The sequence below is a fragment of the Pezoporus wallicus genome, unplaced genomic scaffold, assembly GCF_028554395.1.
Source record: "Pezoporus wallicus isolate ANWC-B61680 ecotype Strahan unplaced genomic scaffold, APGP_CSIRO_Pwel_v1 contig_13399, whole genome shotgun sequence".
Classification (NCBI taxonomy): Eukaryota; Metazoa; Chordata; class Aves; order Psittaciformes; family Psittacidae; genus Pezoporus; species Pezoporus wallicus.
In genome coordinates this window covers 502,222-528,694 of record NW_026639844.1, presented here as the reverse complement: position 1 = coordinate 528,694, position 26,473 = coordinate 502,222, and the positions used below count along the sequence as shown (strand labels likewise).

General features: G+C 63.1%; 2 protein-coding genes across 5 annotated transcripts; one reads left to right on the top strand and one right to left on the bottom strand.

Annotated features, from left to right (window-relative positions):
• Positions 1–47: 47 nt before the first annotated feature.
• BCL2L1 (BCL2 like 1) lies at positions 48–16,142 on the top strand. 4 transcript variants are annotated; one of them, XM_057416556.1, is made up of 3 exons: positions 48–72; positions 725–1,390; positions 15,908–16,142. In XM_057416556.1, exons 2-3 carry the CDS (start codon positions 836–838, stop codon positions 16,043–16,045), a joined length of 693 nt encoding a protein of 230 aa, XP_057272539.1. In that variant the 5' UTR covers positions 48–72; positions 725–835; the 3' UTR covers positions 16,046–16,142. The 4 variants fall into 4 exon arrangements, with proteins under 4 accessions (XP_057272539.1, XP_057272538.1, XP_057272536.1 ...); XM_057416555.1 differs by lacking the exon at positions 48–72 and adding an exon at positions 345–500; XM_057416553.1 differs by lacking the exon at positions 48–72 and adding an exon at positions 374–529.
• Positions 16,143–17,980: 1,838 nt separating this feature from the next.
• LOC130603074 (bactericidal permeability-increasing protein-like) lies at positions 17,981–24,523 on the bottom strand. The gene is made up of 16 exons (XM_057416551.1): positions 24,264–24,523; positions 22,983–23,257; positions 22,726–22,840; positions 22,513–22,641; positions 22,277–22,432; positions 22,099–22,162; positions 21,916–21,976; positions 21,709–21,800; positions 20,843–21,055; positions 20,698–20,757; positions 19,593–19,760; positions 18,778–18,845; positions 18,518–18,560; positions 18,324–18,387; positions 18,166–18,242; positions 17,981–18,084 (listed from the first exon to the last, which is right to left on the bottom strand). The coding sequence occupies exons 1-16, from the start codon at positions 24,521–24,523 to the stop codon at positions 18,043–18,045; spliced, it is 1,887 nt and encodes a 628-aa protein (XP_057272534.1). The 3' UTR covers positions 17,981–18,042.
• Positions 24,524–26,473: the final 1,950 nt, after the last annotated feature.

Below are 26,473 nucleotides of genomic sequence, written 5' to 3'. Positions count from 1 at the left end.
CCTGCTGGCCGCCCCCTGCCGCCTCTCGCCCCGGTCCCGCCCGAACGGCAGCGAGCGACCGGAACCGCTCCCGTAAGAGCCGGGCGGCAGCGGCGGCCCCACGCTGAACGTGCCCCGTGAGGCCGGCCCTGGCGGCCGCGGACTCGCCGGTTTGCGGCCGAGCGAGGGGCTTCGGGGGTGGGAAGGGCTGTGCCCGGTGCAGGGGGTGCGAGGGTGACGCCGCGGTTACCGGCACACCGGGCCCCTCTCGGGGCTGCCGTAACCCTTGGCAACGCCGCTTGCCCGCTTCCGCCGGCCGCCGTTGGGCAACGCCGGCGGAGAGGGGCGGGGGGAGCCGAGCCCTTTAACGGGCGGGGCCGGGGGCGGGGCTGCCTCCGCCTCCGCTGCGCTCCGGGACTGGCGGAGCGCGGCCGGGCCGGCCCGCAGCCACCGCAGCGCCAGAGCCGCCTCCCGTAGCCCGGCCCGGCCCGGCCCGGCCCGCAGCCGCCTGCCCGCAGCCGGTGAGATCCGGGGGTTCCCTGGGGTCCAGGTTGGTTTCCCGGGAAGGGAAGGGGCGGGGGGGGGATGGCAGCCGGTCCTTGCTGCAGCTCCGATCCGGTGGCCCTGAGTCACGGCAGAAAGGAGCTCGGTTTAACGATGAGCTGCCCGCATTAGCGGCCCGGTGCATCTCGGAGCCATGGCATTAACCGTTTCTTTGCCTCTCTCCTCTGCTCTGCGTGCAAAGGTCAGATGCTCCCATCGGCGGTGCAGAAGAAGAGCGGGGTCGGGAGCTGCTGAGTGCTGATCTGTGCGTGCTCCGGACCATGGACTCATTGAGGGCGCCCCAGGTGTGAAAATGTCCAGCAGCAACCGGGCGTTAGTGATTGACTTTGTGTCCTACAAGCTCTCGCAGAAGGGCCACAGCTGGAGCCAGCTGGAGGAGGAGGATGAGACCAGGACTGACTTTGCAGCCGAGGAGGTGGAGATGGACGGCGTCCTCAACGGGAGCCCCTCCTGGCACCCGCCCGCCAGCCACGTAGTGAACGGAGCCGCCGTGCACCGGAGCAGCCTCCAGGTCCACACCGGGGTTCAGGCGGCCGACGTGAGGCGGGCGCTGAGAGAGGCGGGGGATGAGTTTGAGCTGCGGTACCGGCGGGCGTTCAGCGACCTCACGTCCCAGCTCCACATCACCCCCGGCACCGCGTACCAGAGCTTTGAGCAGGTCGTGAACGAACTCTTCCGCGATGGGGTGAACTGGGGGCGCATCGTGGCTTTCTTCTCCTTCGGAGGAGCCTTGTGTGTGGAGAGCGTTGACAAGGAGATGCGGGTATTGGTGGGACGCATTGTGTCTTGGATGACCACCTACTTGACCGACCACCTAGATCCCTGGATCCAGGAGAATGGCGGATGGGTAAGATCTCCTCCCTGCCTGTGTCCTCCCTCGCTCCGGGCTGGTAGTGGTGCTGGTCAGACCAGCAGTGTTTGTGTTAGCTCATGTCCTAGACCTTGGAGGGACATCAAGGGGCGCCTGGCCTTTCCCTCTGTGCTCTTACCACTCTGCCCCAAGAGGGTCAGTCCGCTGCAGTGGCATAGTTTATGCTCAGATGTGTCCTTCTCCATCCCTGTTTCTTCCCCTTCCTCACTGTATGTTACGTAAAAGACCTGTTCTCCAGGAGCCTCTGGGAACCTCATGTCACCCAAGCTTGTTCTTCAAGCAGGAGCTCTTGGGCATGTTCCTGGTGTCATTTAAGAGCAGGGAGTGGAGCTTCTTCCTCTCCGGGCACCCTGTGTGTGATTTGTTGAGGCAACAGCGACTTCATTCTGGAGACAAGACTTTGGGTTTTGCCATGCTCACACGGAAGGGACCCCCCAGCACTTCCTGGGGGAGGCTGGTGGCTGCTGGGGCCTGAGGTGGGGACAGCCTCCACCCTGGGGAGCTGCTGGACCTGCAGCTGCTTCCCTGCTTGGCAGGGAGCGATGCTCCCAGCTGCCCCAGCAGCAAACCCCGCAGCTCCCTCCCGGTGGTGAGGTATTACCATGAATAAGCATTTCTCCAGGAAGCATTCCTGGGATGCCAGGTCCGGCTGTGCCGTGCTGCTGGGAACGGGAGGTCTGTGACCTACAGATGTCTTCAGTTTTCCTTCTGCTGCTGCATCTCAGCGATTCCCTGCTGCTGTAACCTTTATCGGCGCCCACTGGGGAGAGTTCAGGCTGTCAGGCAGGGAATTGCCTCGCTGGTGAGCTGAGGCCTTCAGCCCTCCTCATCCATCAGCAGGCCTCTGCACCTCGGGAAGGGGCAGGAACCTTGGAGCTCTGCACCCTCCTGATAGAGGAGAGGTGCAGGAGCCCCAGAGAGCTCCCAGCTCCTTGCACCCGGCTGGCCATGCTGGGGACCCCTGGAGAAGGGAGCACCCATGGAAAGGGAGCACCCAGGGAGAAGGAAGCTGTTCACCCAGGGTGCAGGAATTCCAGGAATGTGACTGCCCTGGGGCACTGCCTGGGTGGGGCTGCCCAGGCAGAGGAGTTTCGATTAATAATGGGATGTGGTGCCCATTTCATCGGGCTCTCTGTGGCCTCATCCTGCACATCCCCCTGGCCAAATGCTGAGTTCCTTCCCCCTCCCTTCTGGTTTTGGCTTTTAAAGGCACAGCTTCGGCTTGGCATTGAGCGCTGAGATGGAGGTTTCCGAGGGAGGCTGTTGCTGGTGGTGACGGATTGGGCTGTATCCTGGAGACCCGGCCTTAATGCAATCGGATTTTTTGTAAATGAACTCTCGGGGCGGGGGGGGGGGGGATTTAGATTAAATCACTGGTGGAAAATCCCTGCTCCTGCGCTCAGGGAACGGAGCCCCTCCTCCCGCCTCCCCACCCCCCGCCAGGCTCGTCCATTTTTTGTGTGTCTGTCTCTAAATTAATCGTTTGCAGCAAATATTTGCTCACCGGATTGCGGAGGGGTCAGGACTCCTCTTGCTCTGACCCTCCCACCAGCGCTGCCTTTGAAGCTCGCCGTTCCCTCTCTTTCCCACCCAAGGGAACAACCTTGCTCCCTTCTTCTAACCTTGAACGGGGCTTCTGACTGCGCTGCTCAGGCTCTGCTGGTGCCTGAAGGGGACGTGGACGGGGTGGTGAAGGCTGTAGTGGGGAGAATCCACCCCACCACCATAAAACCCCAGCACTGGGCAGCTTGTTTGATGTCTCAGTGGCTTTCCTCTGGGCTGAGGTTTCCCCGTGCCCTTTTGGGGGCAGCTGTGCCACTCCACATGAAGGACAGTGCAGCAGTGGGTCTAAGGGATATCTATCTCATATAAGGGCTCCCGAGTGCCTCACGCGTGGGGATGCTTCCCTTTGCTCTCCCTCGCCTCCAGCTGCAGGCACAAAAGCGGTGGCCTGCTGCCAGCTCTCCCTGCAAGTGCCACCCTGCACTCGCTGTGATGGAGGGTCCCTCTCCTGCCACCCTGTTTGCACAGGGAGCCTGTTTGGTGCCTGGAGCTGTTCGAGCCTGTCCCACGCAAACAAAGCTCTCCCCAGAGGTGCAGCAGGCAGGGCCTGGGAGAGGGATGCAAGTTGTGGCAGGCCCTTGGTTTGTGCTCTGCAGCGCTGCAGCATTGCTCTTCCTGGAAAGCCCCACGGAGAGAGGGAAGGAGCACGGCTGCATCCCGAGTGTTGCACAGCCTGGCTGCGTAGGAAGCGCTTTCATTCCCCACCAGAGGAACAAAGGCGAGCGTAGGATGGCAGCGGGATGCAGGTTGCCTTTGGAGGGGCCTGGTGAGGCTGTTGTGTGCAGGGCTGCAGCGCTTCTCTTGTAAAGGCTGCTTTGAGGCGAGGGGGAAATGGTAAATCTGGCTGTGGGGTGAACGTGGGTGTGTTTTTGTCACGTTTGCTGGCTCTTGGGTTGCCTCCTCTGCAATCTGGCACTGAGAAAACAACCAAGAACAACCCGAGGGGGGCATTTAATAACGGCCAGAAGGGAGCTGCTGCCTCCGTGAGCCATCAGCACCAAAGAGGAGGCTTTTCTGGGGCAGCTGCTTTGGCCAGGACCAGGTCCCGTTGGCTGTGAAGTTCAAACATTGATCCCAGCGGGGATGGGGAATCAGGAGGGGAGAAAATCTGGTGGGGAGGGAGCCCGGCAGGCACAGAGGTACTGACCGTGCTTAATCTGTGTGAGAGGGAAGTGAGCAGTAGCTGCTGCCTGGCTGTGCCCCTCCGGGGAATGAGAGCTTCTCCTTCGAGGCTAAATCAGAGTGGGCTTGAAAGAGGGTGTTCTGTGAGTCTGAGAGGTGGGTCTGTGGACCCAGAGGCAAGAGGCTTCCTGTTTCCATGAATATGATGGGGACCAGCATGAAGGGGCAGTGTCAGGCTGGGGCGGAGAGCAAACAGCATCTTTGTCACCGGTGTGTGACATCTGAATCCCGACAAACTGGGCCTTTCCAACCCAAACTGTTGTAAGATTTTGTATCTTTTACATTTTCTTCTTGAATGATAGGAAATGACTCAGCCTGTGTCATACGACAGCACAGCTGGGATTGCATCCTGGGTTCCTGCTCCAGCCTCCTCAATGGTTTCAGGTTGAGAGCCAGCCTTTGGTTCTCAGCTCTCTTCTCTGCCCAGGTATCCTGCACAAGCCTTCCCTGCAGCCACCACATTACCTGGGTGACCCCAGGTGCTCCAGGATCCTCGCATCATCTCAGTCCAAGCTTTTTGGGCAGTGCGGGCTGAGCACAGGTTTGAATTGTGCTGCTGTTGTGCCCCAAGCTTACAGCCTGGATCCTTGCAGCTGGGATGATGCCCCCATTGTCATCACCTGCTTGGGATGAAAAGAGCACTGTCCTCCTGCCAGCCTTGTCCCATTGCAGGACCGGGGATCCCTCCCTGGCCATGGGAACTGGCAGGGCCTTGGCTCGTGCTGGCCCCTGGCACGGCTCTCCCAGGTAGCTCTGTCCTCACTGGAGGCTGCTCTGGCCTGAGCCTGCAGATCCCTGGCAGCTCCTCACCCTGCCTGCGACCTGGGAGGCTTTTCTGCAGCGCTCTCCAGGAAATGCCATTGGAATGACTTCCACTGCAGCTTCCTGCCCGGCCCGCAGCAGCATTCCTGCTGCTGGAGGCGAGTTTCAGAGCTCTGCTCCTCGCCCTGCTCGCTCGGTTCTCCTTCGCTGGGGCCCTGCCCTGCTTTTTCCTCGCTGCCTCTGGCTGCGCGGTGCAGTTTGATTCCGTCCCTTAGATCTGTGATCAGAGCGAGGGCCTGCGAAGCAAAGCCCCAGAGCCCGTCCGAGCCTCAGAGCAGCCCACTTAACCCCGTGCTCTTCCAGCAGAAGGGATTGTGTTTCCTTCCCTCCCAGGGGAGCCGCTGGGAACTGGGATTTGTAAAGCACTCCGAGGTTCTTTAATCCGGAGGATGGAGTGTCATGTAAAAAAAGACCTGTGAAATAATTAACAGAGTGTTTGGTGCTGCTCTGTGTTCACAGCTGCTCCTGCTAATGTCAGGCTTCCCTATCACCCCGCTGCTCTCTGAAGCAGGCTCTGCATCCCCCTGCGCGCTGCCTGGGCTCTCTGCCGCTTCAGAAGCAGTTGGGTGTCCCACCACAGCACAAGCACAGGGAGCAACGGGCTCTTTTCCCCTGTGAAAGCTGCAGCTTTTGGTGGGGTTTTGGGGTGCTGCAGCTGATGGAGCTCCTGTGTGATCTCTGATGTGGTTTTACCCCGGGAGCAGCAGGCTGAGCGGTGCTCCAAGGCCTTTGCTGGAGCTCCTCTCCTTTGTTGTGTACCCGGCTGAAGGCACGGTCCCACCTCGACGTTACAGGGAGCATTTCTGAAGCAGCTCTTTCCCCACTAGCTGTAGTGCTGGAGTATTCCCAGGAGGAGCTGGGGGAAGGGAAGCGGTGGGTATCAGTTGTGGAAGTGTTGCAGACCTGCTGAACCGCGAGGTGAGGGATTAGCAATGGGGCAGGAAGGGGCTGGGGGAGCTGCTCCCTCCCCACCAGTGACCCCGATAGCAGAGGGGCTTTGACCTGCTGCTGGCTGATTCATGGGTGAAGGAATGCTCTGCTCTGGGGTGGCTCTGCCTTGGGACGGCAGGAAGCAGCCACACTCCTCCTCCCCACTCCCGGAGGTTACCCTGAAACACTATTGTTCTGAGCAACTAAAGATTAACACGGATCATGAAAGGCATGAAAGGGAAGCGGCTCCCTCAGTGCCAGGGCACTCCTTGGTTCACTGCCCTGGCCTTGGACAGGGAAACTGTTCCTCCTCCCTGCTCCTCACCTGAGGGGTGTTTGGCGCAAGCTCTCTCCACAGTCCCGCTCCCAATCACCCTTGGGATGCCAAGGGATTGAATCAGGGGCTGTGCTTTGTGCTTCCCCGCAGTGCACCGTGGAGGGGACACCGGGGCTCTGCCGCTCGCACCGGGCTGTGCCTGGGGACGAGGGTGACTCTTGGCCACGGGCCCGGCGGGGTGAGGGTGCGGAGCCGTTGGCAGATGGCTGCACATGGGTTCACCGGGGCGCAGGTGTGGCTTTGGGAAGCTGCCTTCTAAGAGAGACATCAGTTTTGAACCCAGGAGGCTGGGGGGGGCTGAGCCGCGGCTCCACGCGCCGGGGAGCTGTGACCTACTTGTGCTCTGGAAACGCTCGAGTTCTCCATGCATAGTTGGGTGTTTTGCTTCTTTTCTCCTCATGTTTAATTGAGTTACAAGAAAGAAGGATCCGAGGGCTGAGCAGCACCGGGGACGAGAGGCATGGCTGCGGGCAGGTCCGCCGGCCGCAGCTCCTGCGGGCAGGAAGCATCGCTCCAGCCGCCCGTGTCTTCCCTCGGACACGTGCTCACGTGTACCAGCCCAGTGCTGTCTCTCAGGATCTCTTTAATGGGAAACCCAGTGCACTCATTGCTGCTGCTGCTGCCTCCAGGGGAGCGAGGGAGGGAGGAGCGGGATTCAGAGCGTCAACCAGAGAGGCCACGGGGACTCTTTGAACACTGCTGTAACTGCTCTGCCTCCCCTCTGCTACGGCGAGCGGGGTGAGCGCGGTGCTTCAGGAGGCTTTGGGATGGTTGTTCTCTCAGCCAACACTCGCATTCACACTGCGAGCCCAAGGCAGGGTAATAGGCTGTATCTGCAAAGGGGAAGTGCAATTCCCTTGGGGAGAGCTGCTTGAATTTATTGCATTATCCTCCTTCCTGCTCAAGCTCGTGTTTGAGCTGTGTCTGCAGACGCAGTTCTGACTTAAGTACATCCAATTAGTAGCTGGCTTCTGGCAGCAGCATCCTGCTGGGGGACATGAGCCCTGGAGATGAGGAGCATCCAGTGGGAGCAGGGCCGGGCTCAGCCGTTCTGCTCCTGAGCCGGGATGGACCCGGAGCTCCCTGGTCCTGAGCTCAGGGGGGAAGCGAGGCAAGAACAAAGAGCAGGCAGGTCCTCCCTGTCCCCAGGGGTGCTTAGGACTGAAACCAAGCACTCCAAAACGTGACAGCGGGGCAGCAGAGAGGGCCAGGGGCAGGAGCTGCTCATAGGTGTAAGAGGGGTGACAGGCAGAGCTGTGCAGGGACCTGCTGGGGGTAGGACTGTGCCTGAAGGGAGGGAGCTGCTGCTTCCTGAAGGAGCATGGAAGGGTTTTCCTTCTGCAGGAGGGCAAAGGGCTCTTTAGGAAGCTCAGAGAAGAGGCCTGGGCTGGCACGGCGCTGGTTGGGGTTGAATGCAGCTGGTGCCACGCTCAGGTGGATCAGCACAGCTGCGTGCATCACTTCGTTAGTTCTCCACACAATACCAGTCCCATCTGCACCTCAGGCTGGTTCGGGCCATCACTGGGGCTGAGGAAGGCTGGGGCCAGCACGAGTGCTGTGCAGGGCTGTGCCAGTGTGTGCCATTGCTCTGTGTGTGTGACCCGTGGTGAGCTGGCTCCGGCTTTGGGCTGGGTGTGTGTGTGTGGGCCTGGGTAGTGGCTGGGTGACACACGGCTTACGTATGGAGACAATGAGCTCTTACTACCTGTAAACCAGCCATAATAGTGGTCCAAGTGCTTCCATCCTGTAATGACATGGCTCACCAGTGTGTTAAACTTGCTGGAGAGCTAATACCTTTTATTAGAGCAACTGACCTCATTTAGAAGCTTCCAGTGCACCAGCCAGTGATTACTGCGTGCAACAACACGTATGGAGGAGCCCAGGGCAGGGCACAAAGTCTCCTTCTCGTGCTGCGTCCCTCTCTCCAGCCTTTGCTGCATCAGCTGCTGCCTCCGCTGCTTCCTGCCCTCCAGGAGTTTGCCAAAAGGGACTTGGTGGCTTGAATCATTTGAGATTTCATGTGGACTAACAGGAAGTGAAAACAGAATGGGGACATCTTCGTCCTCTTCCTGCACCTCCACCCTTTCCCCTTTTTCATTCAAGTGGCGTGGAAGAATTACAGCAGCCTCGTGAGGGACTGAAGTGGGAAGCGGGGAGGCTGCTCCGGGGTGCATGAGGATGAATGGCTCGAGGTGGGAGAGCCCGGCGGGACGGGACCCATGTCCTCCGGGGCCTGTCCCTGCGCCTCACCTCGCTCCCTCAGGCTCTGGTCACGGTGCTGTTCCCCGCAGGGTGGGTTTGGATCAGGCTCCTGGTGCTGTTAAGGACCAGGAAGCGGTGTTTGCACCACAGCTCAGCCCCTGGCTGGGAGGGAACGTGGCCCCACGCAGGCACATCACGTCCCCGCGGCGCAGGTTCCCCCGTGGTTACCCAAGGGCGCATTGCACAGGAGCCGGTGACGTCCGGGAGCCGCGGTGACAAGGTGAAAATGGAGCCGTGTGCCGGGGAGCAGGGACCCTGCCGAGGTGCCTGTGCCCGCTGCGGCGAGCAGATAACCATGAAATGAAAGCCTGAGCCCTCCCCTGCCCCCCTCGCACAAAGGCTCTGCTGCGGGGCTCAGACACCATCTGTCCGGTGGGGAGAAGCAGCAGAGAGACCGTCTTTCCTGGGACCATTCCACTTAATGCCCTTTGGAAAACAATCCCATTCCCAGCAGGTGCTAATCTCTTGAGTGGATCCGGCTCAGCTCATGTGTTCTTTGTCCCGCAGCCGCGCCGCTGCCGAGCGTGCCCAATCCCGGTGCTTCCGCACCTTTGGGAGCCCTCAGCCCCATTAGTTCTGGGAGAAACACTGATGAAAGATGGATGCAAGTGGATTAGTCACTGGCACCGGCTCCGGCTGGAACGCACATGAATGTTTCAGGAGGTTTCTGGAAGGGAGAGCGCCAATTCCCGGCTCTCCGTGTCGTGCTGCGCGCAGCGGCTCCCGGGGCAGGGACGGGGGTCAGAGCTGTCACTCTCACCCCTTTCATGTGCTTGGGAAACGCTGGAATCGCGCTGAATGGAGCGGGGTTAGTGCAGGTTCCCTGGCGCTGGTGATGGAACCAGTTTGACAGGAGCTGCCGCGGCGAGGATTAGGGCTGGAATGTGCGAGTGAGGGCTTGGTTCTGCTTGGAAAAGAGCTGGCTCTGGCCCTCGCCAGGCAGAAAGCCCGCAGGTTTGTCGGGCTGAGGCCCCCAGGACAGCCTCCATCCCTGATGGCGAGGGGCTTGGCCAGCCAGGAGGAGAGCAAGGCAGGGATGTGCTTGCTCTGTTAACCCCTTCGTGTTTCTGGCTGCATCCCTCAGCATTGCCAGCCCCCCTCAATGCAGAGCCCTGGAGCTTGGGCTGGGGCAGCACCCAGCAGCATCCGCAGCACCCCAACACTGTTCCCAGGGCAGGAGATGCAGGAGATGCAGCAGGCGGGTGGCATTCCCTGCCATTGTCATGGAGATCAGCAGCTGCTTCCCTGGAGGTCACCATTTGCATAACAGTTAGAGCTGGGTCTCTGGAGCATTTGCACCTGCACTGTGCTGTCCCCAGAGCCCCTTCATGTCCCCACGTCCCCAGAGCATCTTCCCCTCCCCATTCGGAGCCTGCCCAGGGTTCTGATGGGGGTCAAGGTGGGGATCTGGGGAGGCTCCGAGGCCTCTGCCTGGGATGGCAGGTTTCCATAGGCATGCTCCCAATACTGCAGGCAGGGCTGCATGATGGTGCGGGCACCCTCCTGTCCCTGCTGCCCTCCCTTCAGGCCTGGGCTTCAGACAGCACCGAGGGTGATGGGGACAAGCATTGGTGTCAGGGCAGAGGGAGGACCCCCAGGATGTCCCTTCCACTTCCATAGCACAAAGGGCCCCACTGAGCTGTGCTTACGGGATCCTCATAGCGGCCTTTGGGAATCCTTTTGTTTGCTTTCTTTCCTGGAGCATCATCTCCTTTCCCCCCTGTTGCAGCTCCGGGTTCACATATGCCGGTCCCACGCGGAGAGCTGGCAGGCTGCAGGGGCTCGGGGAGCAGGCTGCTCCATGCAGGGCTTTGTGTGCTCTGTGCCGAGCTCCTGCCTTGCTTTTTCCACGCTTGGGGCACTGCTCAGCACAAAACTGTTCCCAGCATCCCATTAACAAATGGCTGGTCATGCAGGGGAGCGCTCCTGGCTGGAGAGCAGTGTTAGACCCCTCAGCAGGAGCACAGCTGCAGTCACAGCAAAGGTGGAACAGCATCAGCCTTGTTTGCAAGTGAAACGTTGCCTCGTGGTGAGTGCTGGGCTGGGAGGCAGATGCTGCGGCTCAGGCAGCTCTAGGGCAAGCGCTTAACTTCCTGCACCTCCGTTGGTGCGGGTGGGAACAATCCTGCTGTATCCCACGAGGGGGTTCTGATAAAACACGTTGGGCTCCGTGGGTGGGGAGGCTCCTGTGTGTGCTGAGCTGGTTCCTGTGCCTGTCCCCAGGGCTGTGTTATTGGGGCTGGGGGAGCTCTGTCGCTCCTGGGGTCAGTCTCTGGGCTGAAGCTGATGCCGTTGTGAAGAGCCTTACAAGGGCCTGTAGGGACAGGCCAAGGGGAATGGCTTGAACCTGCCTGAGGGGAGACTGAGCTGAGCTCTGAGGCAGAAGCTCTTCCCTGTGAGGGTGCTGAGGCGCTGGCACAGGGTGCCCAGAGAAGCTGTGGCTGCCCCATCCCTGGCAGTGCTCAAGGCCAGGTTGGACACAGGGGCTTGGAGCAAGCTGCTCCAGTGAAAGGTGTCCCTGGATGGAACTGGATGCGCTTTAAGGTCCCTTCCAACCCAAACCATTCTATGAATAGTCCCAGTAGAGCCCATATCTGCCCTTTCCGCTCTGCCCCTGGCTCACAAGAGACAGACAATGTTCATTGCAACATCTGCTTCCTCCGTGGGTCAGTGTCACTGAATCCTCTTTCCCCAAGTGTTGGTGAAGGAGGAACCTGCTCTGCTCTCCCTTAATGGGATCCAGCAACGGTTCCCCCTCCACTCAGCTGGGGAAGCTCTTGGGCAGCGCTGGTGAATGAAAGCAGCTGAACCTCGGGGGGGGGGGGGGGGGGGGGGGGGGGGGGGGGCTGAACCGTTGGGTTTCCCTTCCCCTTTCCAGGATGTGAGCGCTGGCTCAGCCGCACCTCGTGCTCGTGAGAGCACTTTGGGTCAGAGCTCTCCCCAACGCCGCAGCCTTGTCACTGGAGCTGCTGCGTCCCCCCGGTGCTGGGCTGCCTTCTGGGGCACTGCAGGTGTCACAGAGCCTCGGGCACTGCAGAACCTCCCTGCCCAGCTCTGAAGGGTCCTGGGCACTGCTGGAGCCTGATCTCCAGCTTCTCTGTCCCTGCACGCAGCAGAAGCATCCGCAGGGACCCCCTTCCCCAGTGAGCTCTGGTTTAGGCTCCAGCGAGGAAACTCCTTCCCCAGGGCTGGGGCGGGTGGGAGGCAAAGCCAGGGGAAGCCTTTACGTAGACATCACACTGCTTCCTCATTGCCTGGCCCCGAGCATCCTCCTCTTGGACAGTGGGGAAGGGGATGTGACGGGTGTTTGGTGGTGGAACAGCCTGTCCTGTGCTGTGCTGTTGGGCCATGTCCTGTCCTGTCCTGTGCTGTGCTGTTGGGTCATGTCCTGCCCTGTCCTGTGCTGTGCTGTTGGGCCATGTCCTGCCCTGTCCTGTGCTGTGCTCTCCTGTCCTGTGCTGTGCTGTTGGGTCATGTCCTGCCCTGTCCTGTGCTGTGCTGTTGGGTCATGTCCTGTCCTGTCCTGTGCTGTGCTGTTGGGTCATGTCCTGCCCTGTCCTGTGCTGTGCTGTTGGGTCATGTTCTGCCCTGTCCTGTGCTGTCCTCTCTGGGTGGAAGGGACGACGGGCGAGCAGGGTGGGCAAGTGGGACCCTGCGGTGATGTTGGGACCCTGCGGTGCCGTTGGGACCCTGCGGTGATGTTGGGACCCTGCGGTGATGTTGGGACCCTGCGGTGATGTTTGGACCCTGCGGTGCCGTTGGGACCCTGCGGTGCCGTTGGGACCCTGCGGTGCTGTTGCTACCAGAGTCCTTGTGATCGACTCAGGAATTCCAAGTATTTCCTCTCAGATAAAGGTGACTGGGGGAGACCAGAAATATCCGGACGTGTCTGGGCAAGCCTGAGATCCCAGCACCGAGCCCAGCACCGAGCCCAGCCCCGGGAGGGCAGGATCGGTGCTGGGAGTCCTGAGCTTCAGGTGCAGGGCCCGGGGCCGTGTGGGAACCGAGCAAGCTGCCGTTCCCTAACCTTCAACCCGCTCCCGGGACGGAAGGGAGGCCGCTGCTGCCTGCTTTCCCACTGCCCCTGCTCTGGGATCGCCATTCCCAGGGCTCCCATCTGGGATCGCGGTCGTGCCGGGGCTCCTGAGGGAGGGCACTGCTCCCCCCGTGCAGGTCCCTGCAGCCCCAGCTGCATCCCAGCATCTGCTGCTCCCCTCCCCGGGGGAAGGAGAGGGATTCGCATCCCCTCCCTGCTCTCCTCCGCCTGGAGCAGCCGATAGCTCGCGCTGCCCCCTCTACATTTATCTCTTGCTCAGCAAACGCTTCCTTTTCTGAGAAGCAAGGCCCCAAAACTCACTTCTCGGAAGCGCCTTTCCCCCCCCCCGCTCCTGGCACACACCATGGGAGGCAGCAGCCGCTGCCAGCTGCCTCGGGGGCCCTCTCCTGGTGCCTGCCTGGATGCCCCTTCCTTCCTTCCTTCCACCTCTGCAGCCGGCCTGGGCACGATGGGGCCGTTCCCGTTGCTGGGACTGACCCTCGGTGGGGCTGACCCTCGTGAATCCTTGATAATCCTTCATGAAGCCGTAACAAGTGGCTTTTCCTGGGCGAAAAGGAGGGCGCAGCCTCCCCCTTGGTCCTCCCTGGGTGGCCCCTGTGTGTGAGCCTTGGCCTGCCCGCCCCGGGGTGCTGTGCAGCACCCCCAGCCTGGTGGGAAGGGAGCTCCTGCCACACTGTGGAGCCATGGGGATGGTGTCACGGCCCTGCAGAGGGCTCGGGGGGAGCAGTGATGTGCCCTGGGGTGAGTTAGTGAAGTCCCTGTGCTCCCAGCGCCCTGCCCAACCTCTACTGATACCTACTCACGGTCGAGGGGGGTATTGAGATGCTGGAGATGGTGCTTGGGGGGCAGAGGTGGTGCTGAGGTGCAGGGGCAGTTGTTCAGGTACCTAATCCCCTGTGGCAGGAGGCCTGTGGCCAAGAAGAGGGGCACATCCTGCTCCCTTTGAGCAGCCTTGTGTGTGGCACACCTTGCTGTCAAAAGCTGTGTGTTTGTGGCGGGGTGAGGAGGTAAGCGCATGCTGTGACCATGCTGGGGCTGTTTTGGAGGAGCCAGAGCACTGGTACCCTCTGTCCATGAGTGATGGAGAGGCACTTGCCTAAAGAGACTCTCGATCCCTGATGTGATCCAGGAACTGAAGCCCTGCAGGTTCTGTGGCAGCGACTGCAGCTCTTTGTGGGCTCTGGGCAGGTATGGGAGGCAGTTTCAGGCAGGGGTAGCAGAGCAGGCAGGGATGCTGACGGAGCAGGCAGGGACTGCAGAGCAGGCAGTGATGCTGCCAGAGCAGGCAGGGACTGCAGAGCAGGCAGGGATGCTGCCAGAGCAGGCAGGGATGCTGCCAGAGTAGGCAGGGATGGCAGAGCAGGCAGTGATGCTGCCAGAGCAGGCAGGGATGCTGCCAGAGCAGGCAGGGATGGCAGAGCAGGCAGGGATGGCAGAGCAGGCAGGGATGGCAGAGCAGGCAGGGATGGCAGAGCAGGCAGGGATGCTGCCAGAGCAGGTAGGGATGCTGCCAGAGCAGGCAGGGGTGGCAGAGCAGGCAGTGATGCTGCCAGAGCAGGCAGTGATGCTGCCAGAGCAGGCAGGGATGCTGCCAGAGCAGGCAGTGATGCTGCCAGAGCAGGCAGGGATGCTGCCAGAGCAGGCAGGGATTGCAGAGCAGGCAGGGATGCTGCCAGAGCAGGCAGGGATGCTGGCAGAGCAGGCAGGGATGCTGCCAGAGCAGGCAGTGATGGCAGAGTAGGCAGGGATGGCAGAGCAGGCAGGGATGGCAGAGCAGGCAGGGATTGCAGAGCAGGCAGGGATGCTGCCAGAGCAGGCAGGGATGCTGCCAGAGCAGGCAGGGGTGGCAGAGCAGGCAGGGATGCTGCCAGAGCAGGCAGTGATGCTGCCAGAGCAGGCAGGGATGCTGCCAGAGCAGGCAGTGATGCTGCCAGAGCAGGCAGGGATGCTGCCAGAGCAGGCAGGGATTGCAGAGCAGGCAGGGATGCTGCCAGAGCAGGCAGGGATGCTGCCAGAGCAGGCAGGGATGCTGGCAGAGCAGGCAGGGATGCTGCCAGAGCAGGCAGTGATGGCAGAGTAGGCAGGGATTGCAGAGCAGGCAGGGATGCTGCCAGAGCAGGCAGGGATGCTGCCAGAGCAGGCAGGGGTGGCAGAGCAGGCAGGGATGCTGCCAGAGCAGGCAGTGATGCTGCTCCTGCCTCGGGGAGGCCGTGGTGAGTCGTGACAGGAGCGCAGCCTCAGCCGGGCTTATCTGTGCTTCCCCAGAGCTGCCGGGTTACTGGAACTGCTCTCACTTATCAGGGAGCAGGGACCTCGCTGGGAACATGGGCTCGAGGTGCGACAATGGCGAGCTCCTGCTGACGCCAGCCCGGGCCCGGAGCCTGGAGCTCAGCTCCAGCTCCTCCAGCCCCGGGGCTCCTGCTCGGCCCTGATAACCCCGGGGGCAAAGGCCCCTGCGCATGGACCCCTCCTTCCCTGGGGACCCGAGCAGCCACTGACCGGTGATGCAGGGTCCCCAGCTGAGCAGAGGCTGGCTCCGTGCCACGGGTGCTGCATGGGCGCAGGGGCAGGCGCGCTCTCTGATGCTCTTCTCTGCCCTCCATCACCCCCAGTCCAGGCCATGCCACGTGTCCAGCGCTGTCACCCCTCAGGGACAGGGGCTGTGGCTCCATCCTGTGCAGTGCCTTTGCTGGGATGTGCCCGGCTCTTGCTGGTGCTGGAGGTGAGGGGCTGGAGGCGGCCGGCTCGGACGAGCCGGGCTGGAGTGGCTGCATTCCTGGCCAGGCCTCCTGCTTGGCCGCTGACCCCAAGGGGAAGGCAGCAGTTTGGTGACCCAGTGCCTGCCTTTGCCACAGGGCTTCCTGAAATCCAGAGCAACCGGTGCCGGCCGGGATGTGGCAGTGCTGGCGGTGATGGGAGCCTCCACTTGGATGCAAAAGGGATGAACCCTGTGGGCTCCTGCCCCATCCGTGGGCACCAGCCCTGCTGCAGCTCCGCAAGCCTTGGCCATGGGCTAAAGCCCGGTGTCGTCCTGCTGCAGTGATTTCTACCCCACTTTGATGCTAATATTAGCGAGCCCGCAGCACGTGATGGATGCAGCATCTCCCGCCCTGCCCGCGTGGTGCTCTCCTTGCCAATCCTTCCTGGCATCCCCTTCTCCCGTCACTGATCCTGTGCTTCCCCATCGCGCTCTGTGCGTGACTCAGAGCAGGGAAGCACGCACGGCATCTGTCACCTTCCTGCTCCCCACCACCGCCTTCCGCCCCATGCCACGGTGGGGCCCAGGGATGGCCCCTGCTCCGCTCCCTGCCCTCTGCTCACCGCCTCCCTCTTCCCGCAGGAGCGCTTTGTGGACCTCTACGGGAACGATGCTGCTGCCGAGGTGAGGAAGGGCCAAGAGACCTTCAACAAATGGCTCCTGACCGGGGCCACGGTGGCCGGGGTGCTCCTGCTGGGATCCCTGCTGAGCCGCAAGTGAGCCGGCCCCACCGCGGCCCCCCCCAGCCACTACACTCCTCCCAAGCACCGAGCCCTGTGGGGGGCACCCCCCACGCCGCAGCTCCTTTCTCGTAGCCCCCCCCCTCCCTCCTCATCCCTCCCGTTGTGTTTTAAAGGCGCTGAGGCCACGGCAGCACTTCAGCCACCAGCTCCCACGCTGGGGGGACCCGGGCGGGTTGAAGGGGGGGGTGCAGAAGGTGCCCCCTCCCCGCAGGGTCCTCCAGGTCACTTGGAAGAGAATAAAACAGACTTATTTTTGCATGTGTGAGTGCGTGCGTGTGTGTAGATGTGTCACTAACGTAAGGTGCCCCAGCCAGAGCGAGGGTCGAGGCTCCCTGCTCCCGTGTCAGGCCCTGGGAAGAGGCAGGGCTGCCGTGGAGCATCCCTGCAGCATCCCGGTCCCGTCCCTGCTTCCTCCAGGCAGAGCTCATCCCTGTGCTGAGGGGAGTGAGGAGGAAGAGGCAGAGAGGCTGGAGGCAGCGAGCTCTGCCCTCACATCAGCCCCTTTCTCCCCAGGCACCAGCTGCTGGGAGCTGATCTCAGTGAGGACGGAGTTTGAGGCTGTGCCCCGTTGAAGGGATCCTCTTCCTCCTCCTCCCTCTGAATGTAAACTGCAGCAGGGCCTGGCAAAGGAGGGAGGCAGGCGAGGGGCAGAGCACCTGAACCAGCCCCTGCCCTGGCACAAGGGCCCCGGGTGATGGAGGGACCAGGGGAGCGATGCAGGAGGGGAAGCAGAGCCCTGGGAGCAGCGAGGGTTGGCACCGGCGCAGAGCCTCATTGAGGCCATGCCCGTGGGTCCCTGCTCCCCATAGCCCAGGCAGACCCTGTCCCAAGCGTGGCTGTGACGGGTGCGTGCGGCAGCTTCGGAGCTTCCAGAACAGCCCCCCCGGCCCCCGCTCTGCTGTACAGACCCCGTAGGTTTTAACCCCTTTGTGAATACTCTTTAATGCTATTTTTGTTATCTCGTCTGTCCCTATTTATGTGTGGGGCCGTGCTCCCTGCAGAGGCCAAGGGGGTGGAGGTGGAGGTGGAGGTGGGGGGGTCCTGCCTGGCCCCCCAAGCACGGGCTCGTGCTCCCGGTGCGGGATCCGCTGGCTCCAGGAGCAGATCCCGCCCGGGGCGCGCAGGGAGCAGCATTTGCCCATTGAACGCTTCGGTTTGCAGGTGGAGGTGGGTCCACAAATAAACTCTTGTCATTGGAGCCGCTGCTGGTGCTGTGCTCTCTGTGAACACCGCCCCTGGGGACGGACGGGACCGGGGAGGGATGGGGTGGCCCAAGGAGGGGGTGGCCGGTGGTTGTTGGCCCTGCTCAGCCCCTTCTTTGCACCAAGGCCAGGCCCAAATGCTCCTTCTGTGGCCTCATGAAGGGGCTGTGTGCACTGATGGTGGCAGCGGGAGCATCTACAGTGCTGCTGGTGGGAGGAGAGCTGCGGCTGGGGAGAGGGGAGAGCCGTCAGGAAACATGGAAGGGGGCTTTGGATAAGGGATGTAGGGACAGGCCAAGGGGAATGGCTTTAACCTGCCCGAGGGGAGACTGAGCTGAGCTCTCAGGCAGAAGCTCTTCCCTGTGAGGGTGCTGAGGCGCTGGCACAGGGTGCCCAGAGAAGCTGTGGCTGCCCCATCCCTGGCAGTGCTCAAGGCCAGGTTGGACACAGGGGCTTGGAGCAAGCTGCTCCAGTGGAAGGGGTCCCTGCCCGTGGCAGGGGTTGGAGCTGGAGGAGCTTTAAGGTCCCTTCAACCCAAACCGTTCCCCGGTTCTACGCTGACACCAACCCCAGCACCCCCGGTACCGCCGGGGCAGCGCCGGGACACGGGCGCCACCCCGTGGTCATGGGGGGAAGCGGCCGCGGCGCCGCAGCGCTGCAGATGGGGGGCGAAGGACTTGAACCCCCCGGGGGGGCCCCAGGGCCGGTGCTGGGGCCACCGGGGCAGCGGGTGTGGGATGGTGAGGGTGAAGGGGCCACGAGGCATCCGGTGTCACGGCTCGTGCTGCAGGTCCGTGGTGATGAGCGTGAAACCCTGTGGGGAACGGGGGTGAGATGGGGACAAGGGGGGTTTAGGGGGCACCGGGAGGGGGGGACGGACGGGAGCAGCACCCACCTCGTGCAGTGAGAGTCGCGGGTTGAGCAGGCGGAGGCCGTACGGGGTGGGCAGGGGGACACGGGCCTGGAGCCACTCTGTGGGGAGAGCAGAGCGTGAGGGGGCAGCTGGAGGGGGACAATGGGGGCAGGAGGGGACAGCACAGGGACATCACTCACTGTTGGCTCTGGGCACCCCAAAAAGCCTCAGCCCCAAGCTGAGCAGTGTCTCCAGCCTCTGCACCTGCGGGACAGGCAGCCCTGAGCCTGGCACAGGGCCCACAGCACCCCCAGGACCCCCCCGACCCTGCTCCCAGGGCATGCAGAGGACAAGGCTCCCCTGTCCTGTCCCTGTCCCACTCATGGCCACTCACCTCCACCGGACCCACGTGCGATGTCACCTGCGTCACTCTGAGTCTGGAGGATGAGAGCAGGGTGAGAGCCAGGGACAGGGATGGGGACTGGACCCTCCCAGGGAAGGGACAGGTCCAGCTGAGGACCCAGGCGGTACCAGTGCCAGGGCAGCAGGCATGGGTGGTACAGGACCCAGGGAGGAAAACAGCCACAGGTGGGGAATGGGGGGGAGCTCCTGGGTACATCCATGGGGAGGCTGGACCCAGCACTGGGCACTCACCCCTTGAGGCTCATGGTGGCCCCGAGCCTGTTCCCGGTGATGATGGGCTTCCCCGTCACATTGGCATCCTGCAGCAGGAGGTGTTGGAAAGATCAGAGCAATGCAAGCCCGCATCACCCAACATCACCCAGCATCACCAGCATCACCCCAGCATTATCCAGCATCACCCCAGCATTATCCAGCATCACCCCAGCATTATCCAGCATCACCAGCATCACCCAACATCCCCCAACATCACCCAGCATCACCAGCATCACCCCAGCGTTATCCAGCATCACCCAACTTAACCCTGCATCACCCAGCATCACCCAGCATTATCCAGCATCACCCCAGCATTATCCAGCATCACCAGCATCACCCAACATCCCCCAACATCCCCCAGCATCACCAGCATCACCCCAGCGTTATCCAGCATCACCCAACTTAACCCTGCATCACCCAGCATCACCCAGCATTATCCAGCATCACCCCAGCATTATCCAGCATCACCAGCATCACCCAACATCCCCCAACATCACCCAGCATCACCAGCATCACCCCAGCGTTATCCAGCATCACCCAACTTAACCCTGCATCACCCAGCATCACCCAGCATTATCCAGCATCACCCCAGCATTATCCAGCATCACCAGCATCACCCAACATCCCCCAACATCACCCAGCATCACCAGCATCACCCCAGCGTTATCCAGCATCACCCAACTTAACCCTGCATCACCCAGCATCACCCAGCATTATCCAGCATCACCCCAGCATTATCCAGCATCACCCAGCATCGCCCCATCTCCCTGTGCCACCCAGCACCAGGCACTCACGATGTCCAGCAGGAAAGCAGGGACACGGGTGCCATTGGGGAGCAGCACGAAGGCCTCAGCAGAGCCGAAGAGGGCCCCGTGCACGGCATCGGGGTGGCAGGAGAACAGCGGCTGCCGGCGGGCCCAGACCTGCAGCTCCATGGGCTGGTCCGGGAAGCGCTCCTGCAGCTGAGGGGGAAGCAGGGCTGGGCTGGCACCGGCACCACCAGCACCAATCGGGGCTTCCGGGGGGTCCCCACCACCCCCCTGCCCTGTGCATCCCATCCTGCCTGTGCCCCATCCTGCCTGCATCCCATCCTGCCTGCATCCCATCCTGCCTGTGCCCCATCCTGCCTGTGCCCCATCCTGCCTGTGCCCCATCCTGCCTGTGCCCCATCCTGCCTCCATCCCGTCCTGCCTCCATCCCGTCCTGCCTCCATCCCATCCTGCCTCCATCCCATCCTGCCTGCATCTCATCCTGCCTCCATCCCATCCTGCCTCCATCCCGTCCTGCCTCCATCCCGTCCTGCCTCCATCCCGTCCTGCCTCCATCCCGTCCTGCCTCCATCCCATCCTGCCTCCATCCCATCCTGCCTGCATCCCATCCTGCCTCCATCCCATCCTGCCTGTGCCCCATCCTGCCTCCATCCCGTCCTGCCTCCATCCCATCCTGCCTCCATCCCGTCCTGCCTCCATCCCGTCCTGCCTCCATCCCGTCCTGCCTGCATCTCATCCTGCCTCCATCCCGTCCTGCCTCCATCCCGTCCTGCCTCCATCCCGTCCTGCTTCCATCCTGTCCTGCCTCCATCCCGTCCTGCCTGCATCCCATCCTGCCTCCATCCCATCCTGCCTGCATCCCGTCCTGCCTCCATCCCGTCCTGCTTCCATCCCGTCCTGCCTCCATCCCGTCCTGCCTCCATCCCGTCCTGCCTGCATCCCATCCTGCCTCCATCCCGTCCTGCCTCCATCCCGTCCTGCCTCCATCCCGTCCTGCCTCCATCCCGTCCTGCCTCCATCCCATCCTGCCTCCATCCCGTCCTGCCTGCGTCCCATCCTGCCTGCATCTCGTCCTGCCTGCATCCCACCTCTGTCCCTTCTCCCCACGTCCCATCCCACCCGCAGCCACCTGTGGGGTGAAGATCCCGAAGCTCTTGGTCTTCAGCTGGACCGGGAACCGCCGGAGGAGCTGGAAGGCGGCAGAGGGTCAGGGTGCTGGGACAGAAGGCGCAGGGACACCCCGGAGGGGGCAGCTCTGCCAGACCCGTCCCTACCATGGCACTGGAGATGTTCCTGCGCAGGGCCCCAGCCGTGAAGTAGGCGAAGGCGGCCGAGTTGGCGACAGAGTCGGTGACAGCCACCAGCAGCATGGGCTCGTGTGCCACCGGCAGCGACACCGGCAGCGACACCGGCAGCGACACCGGCAGCGACACCGGCAGCACCAAAGAGGGCCTCTGCTGGGACTTGTGCACCCTGAAGAACTCTCCCTGTGAAGAGAGATGGAAGGGTGGATGGAGGGATGGATGGAGGAGTGGATGAAGGGGTGGATGGAGGCGTGGATGGAGGGGTGGATGGAGGGGTGGATGGAGGGGTGGATGGAGGGAGGGGTGGATGGAGGGAGGGGTGGATGGATGGATGGATGGAGGGGTGGATGGAGGGGTGGTTGAAGGGATGGATGGAGGGGTGGATGGATGGATGGATGGATGGATGGATGGATGGATGGATGGATGGAGGGGTGGATGGATGGATGGATGGATGGATGGATGGATGGATGGATGGATGGATGGATGGATGGATGGGTGGATGGATGGGTGGATGGAGGGGTGGATGGAGGGGTGGATGGAGGGGTGGATGGAGGGGTGGATGGAGGGGTGGATGGAGGGGTGGATGGAGGGGTGGATGGAGGGGTGGATGGAGGGGTGGTTGAAGGGATGGATAGAGGGGTGGTTGAAGGGATGGATGGAGGGGTGGATGGATGGATGGATGAAGGGATGGATGGAGAGGTGGATGGAGGGGTGGTTGAAGGGATAGATAGAGGGGTGGTTGAAGGGATGGATGGAGGGGTGGATGGATGGATGGATGAAGGGTGGATGTGAAGCTCAGCCCTGCTCCCCTGCACTCAGCCCAGGGATGATGTTACCTTGATGGCGATGTCCCCGTGCTCTGCCGTGATGGCCGGTGGCCCCAGCAGGGTATGGTCGATGGCAACGAAGGCGTCCACCTGGGTGGACACTGCAGGGACACAGGGGAGGTTTTGGGGATTCAGCCCCACTCTGGGGTCCCGCAGACCCTGCTGGGCACCAGCCCCCACATCCCACCCTGCCTGGTCCCGGGGTCCTTCACGCACCTCGCATTTGCTTCAGGGCATCCTCCAGCTTGAAGACACCTTTGCGGAGCTTGATGCAGAGCTGGAAGCAGAGCAGGGCATCAGGGAGGCCATGGATGGGGTCCCCAAACCTCTCCCTCTGCCTGCCATGGAAGGGGGACTCCTGGACACCGACACCCCATAGCGCAGGGGCCGAGCACCCACCTGCTTGTTCAGCTCCTGCTGCAGGGTCCCCTGGAGCGGAGGTGCCAGGAGGTTGTAGAGCCAGCTGTGGGGCAGAGCAGGGTCCTCATTACCCCAGCTCATCACCACCCCACTGCGGGCAGCGGGGAGGGGGATCCCTGTGTACCAGGGACAGGAGGGGAGCGGGGTCCCGCGTTACCTGTGCCCCCGGTGGAACTGCAGGCGCAGGTGGGTACCGCGGGCGTCGCAGCCGGCGCTCCACAGCGCGGGGCGGCCGTCAGCATCCGCCCCCAGCCCCAGCACCGCCACCATGGCCAGGTCCTGCACGTGGAGCTCCAGGGAGCCGCTGTCCTGGCTGGGGATGGAGGGGGTGAGCAGGGGCACAGCGGTGCCCCCCGGTCCCCATCCCCATCCCCATCCCCATGCAGGACTCACACGGCCCCCAGGCGGGCTCCCCACTCGGCGCTGAGCCGGATGCGGGCGCCCTGCACCGTCAGCCTCAGCCCCACGTCCTCAGCGAAGTCCAAGCTGGAGTCGTTCACCTGCAGCTCCTGGATGTGGATCCTGCACGACACGGACGGCCCAGTCCTGTGGCTGCATCCGGGACGGGGACAAGGATGGGACAGGGACCCCGTGCGCAGCTCTTACCGGGGCACGGTGTAGGTCAGCGTCCCCAGGAGCGGGATGTGGTAGGAGCCCTCCAGGTCCAGCTCATGCTCCTTCTGCAGCAGTGACTGGAGCAGCTCCACCCCAAAGCGCCGGCCTGGGGCAGAGCAGGGATGTGACACCCAGGAAGGGGTTTGGGGCACCCAGGATGCTGGGGAGGGGACAAGCAGGGCCAGGACAGCAACCCCAAGGATGGTGTTGGAGGGGCTCTACCCACAGACCAAGGGGCAGATACCTACCAAATTCCAACGCCCTCCGGGTCAGCCGGGCTGTGATGCCGGGGTTGATGCCGAGGTTGGTGCCAGGGTTGGTGCCCGGGTTGGTGCCAGGGTTGATGCTGGGGTTGGTGCCAGGGTTGATGCTGGGGTTGGTGCCAGGGTTGATGCTGAGGTTGGTGCCCGGGGTGGTGCCAGGGTTGGTGCCAGGGTTGATGCCGGGGCTGGTGCTGGGGTCGGTTCCAGGGTTGGTGCCGAGGTTGATGCCGGGGCTGGTGCCGGTGATGGGCACGCAGGTGCTCAGCAGGAGCAGGAGACAGAGGCACACTGGTCCCAGAGAGCCTCGGGAACGGTGCTGGGAGCTGGGAGCTGGAGCAGAGGACGCGGCCATGGGACACACAGCTGTGCAGAGACCCCATCCCCGGGCACCGGCCAGGGCTTATATGGGGACAGGGTTACATCAGCTCCTGCGCACACGCGGGGCCACCGCAGCGCTCCGGCACCGAAAGCCCGGCCTTGCCCAACGCGTGACTCAAAGGGGAAGCCGCTTCCCCGTTGTTTCCCACTCGTGGGAGCAAGGGGCAGGCAGGGTCCCACGGCTGCGCTGCTGCCGGCCCCGTGCCACCAGCCAGGGCTCCCCATAGGGACCCACAGCTCCATGGGGGCACAGAGACGTGGCTGGGTCACGGTCCTGAGGGGCTTTGGCTATGCCGGGACTGGAGGTGATGGAGGAGCAGGGGGATGGAGAGAGTTGGTCCCAGGACAGAGGGAGCTGCACTGCTGGGGCAGGGCTCGACCCATCTGCACTGGGGAGCAGTGGCTGCTCCCACTTTGGGAATGGCTCTGGGGCCCCTGCACTGGGGCACCCGATCGTCAGTGGGGTCAGGGCGGCTGCGGGGCGCTGGGAACATCGGGGCAGGCAGAGCGAGAGCAGAACTGTGCAATCCCCTCCAAAAGCCCCGGCCGCAGGAGGGGAGCTGCTTGTGCTGCTGCTGGTGGTGGGACCGTCCCCGGGGGGCAGCCCCAGGCTATGGGCTGCGGCTACCGGGGCATCCAGAGGTCCCTCCAGGGGTCCAGGGCTCCACCCCAGCACCATGAGGGGACACAGGGCCCGTGGCCAACCTCAGCAGGGCACTGCTCCTTTATGGACCCCTCAAGAGCAGCTCCCGCTCACCTGGGACCCCCAGTACCACCAACCACAGCCACCAGCAGCATCCCAAAGGCCAGTGCTGACCACGGCCACCAGCCCCGTGCCCGCCACAGCCCCTCCATCCCCAAATACCCCCACCATGCCCCAAGACTCACCACGGCCGGTGGCCACAGTGCCCCATTCCATGGGAGCCACAGGTCCCACCGTTGGTCCCGGCTCTGCCATGTCCCCGGGGCCGTACGTGGCAGTGACCAGCTCTGACACCCGTGTCCATCCCGGGGTGGCCGGGCTGGTTGGACCAGCGCGTCACCAGCTCCCCGGTCCCTAATCCCTTCCGGGATGAATCAGGTCCCATGAAAACAACCGGGGAGCGGTTGGGGCGCCGGTGGCCGCGGGGCTGGGCCCTCCGGGGCATCCTGGCGCTGCCAAATCCGGGATCCCGGCACGTGGCAGCAGCTCAGCCCCGCTCCGAGCCTGTCCCGGCGGTGCCAGCCCTTTGGCAACGCCGCATCCTGAGCCCCTGCCCTGAGCCGGTGATGGCCGGGGCTGCATGGCCGGGGTTCGGCCGTGGGGCACACGGGGCTTGGGCAGGGGGTCAGGGGCTGGATGTGGGGTCCAAGAGCCCAACTCCCCACGGCTGCAGCCGGAGCTTCCACATCTACGGGCAATGAACGGGGCAAGGACGGCTCCGGGGGGGGGAAGAGCCCCCGGGTCCGGGTCTCCCCTCACCGGGACCCTTCGGGAGGGCGGTCCCGGCCGGGCTGTGCAGTGCGGGCGGGCACCGGGAGAGGGACCCAAAGAGCCCCGCGCTCCGGGACCGGGCTGGAGCCGCGGCGATGGAGGGGACCTGGGGAGCGAAGGAGGGGACAGCAGTGGGATGGTAGAGGGGAACTGGGGGTGATGGAGGGGACACCGGTGGGGTGATAGAGGGGAACTGGGGGTGATGGAGGGGACACCGGTGGGGTGATAGAGGGGAACTGGGGGTGATGGAGGGGACACCGGTGGGGTGATAGAGGGGAACTGGGGGTGAGGGAGGGGACACCGGTGGGGTGATAGAGGGGAACTGGGGGTGATGGAGGGGACACCGGTGGGGTGATAGAGGGGAACTGGGGGTGACGGAGGGGACACCGGTGGGGTGATAGAGGGGAACTGGGGGTGACGGAGGGGACACCGGTGGGGTGATAGAAGGGAACTGGGGGGTGATGGAGGGGACACCGGTGGGGTGATAGAGGGGAACTGGGGGTGACGGAGGGAAGTGATGGCGGTGTCACAGGGGGTAGTGGTGGAAGGGACATCACCCACAGCGACCCGGACCCACGGCACTCCATGTCCCCCAACCGCTGTGTCACAGCCAGGACAAGCAGTGCCCCAGTTGCCCAAATCACCTCCCCCTGCTCACCCCCTGCCAGGTACCTGCTGGGCTGGGGAACACGAGAGGGCAGGCGCACACACACACACACACGCATGGGGCTGCGAGCACGCCATGGACATGCAAACACACACAGGTGATCACGCAGAAGCACACACACCCCTGCAGCAGAGGGGTGCAAACCCTGAGCCCCGGCTGCAGGACCTGTTGGGGGGCAGAAAGGGTCCCACTAAGGCAGCAGGACCCCCCCATGCAGCCCGGTTTGCTCCGCCAGCCCCTCAGGAAGGTCCGTTCCCAGCTGCGGCAGGAGGCAGCTCGGCCCCGAGGTGGTTGTGAGTCACAGGGGAGCTCAGGGCAGCGCTGCTGCCCGGGGCACCCCCAGCCCGCGGGGTTGTGCAACCCCTGATGCAACTTCCTTGTCCCAGAGAGCTTGTCCAGCACCAAACCGGAGCCGCAGGGACAGCACCCTGGGGCCTGCACCCACTTTCCCTTGGGGCAGTGCAATGGGAGCAGCGCCCACAGCCTTGCACCCCAGCACAGCTCCAGGAACACTGCAGGGTCCCAGCTGGAACTCGGTGCATTGACAGACCTGTGCTGCACACTCACCCCCATGCAGAGACACCGCCACCCACAGTCTCCAAGTGGGCAGAGCCCTTCACCCAGCTCCCAGCACCATCCCTTCAGTGGCATCGTCCCATCAAGGTGCCCACACAGCAGAAACACATCCCAGTGCTGCTGCAGCTTCCTACTGCAGAATCCGGGGTACACCAGCCCCAGCACTCCATGTCTGAGCCTGGGAGCGAGGGGGAAGCAGGACACAGAGCACGCAGGGGGGTACAGTGCTGAGGCAGGTCCCATAACAGCAGCACTGGGGCGACTGGGACCAGCCCATAGGGGACTCCAGCACCCACCCAGCCCACACTGGTCCCGATAGGATGCCCCAGGTTCAGACTCCCGGGGCGGGCTGTCCCCAAAGCCCGGGGCTTGAGGGGGAGG

Coding starts and splice junctions, on each gene's coding strand:
- BCL2L1 (XM_057416556.1), top strand. CDS start 836: ATGTCCAGCAGCAACCGGGCGTTAGTGATTGACTTTGTGTCCTACAAG. Junction 1,391..15,907: donor TCCAGGAGAATGGCGGATGG/GTAAGATCTCCT, acceptor CTCTTCCCGCAG/GAGCGCTTTGTGGACCTCTA.
- LOC130603074 (XM_057416551.1), bottom strand. CDS start 24,523: ATGCCCCGGAGGGCCCAGCCCCGCGGCCACCGGCGCCCCAACCGCTCC. Junction 23,258..24,263: donor CACTGTGGCCACCGGCCGTG/GTGAGTCTTGGG, acceptor GCTCCTGCTGAG/CACCTGCGTGCCCATCACCG. Junction 18,846..19,592: donor CTGCTTTCCTGCTGGACATC/GTGAGTGCCTGG, acceptor CTCCTGCTGCAG/GATGCCAATGTGACGGGGAA.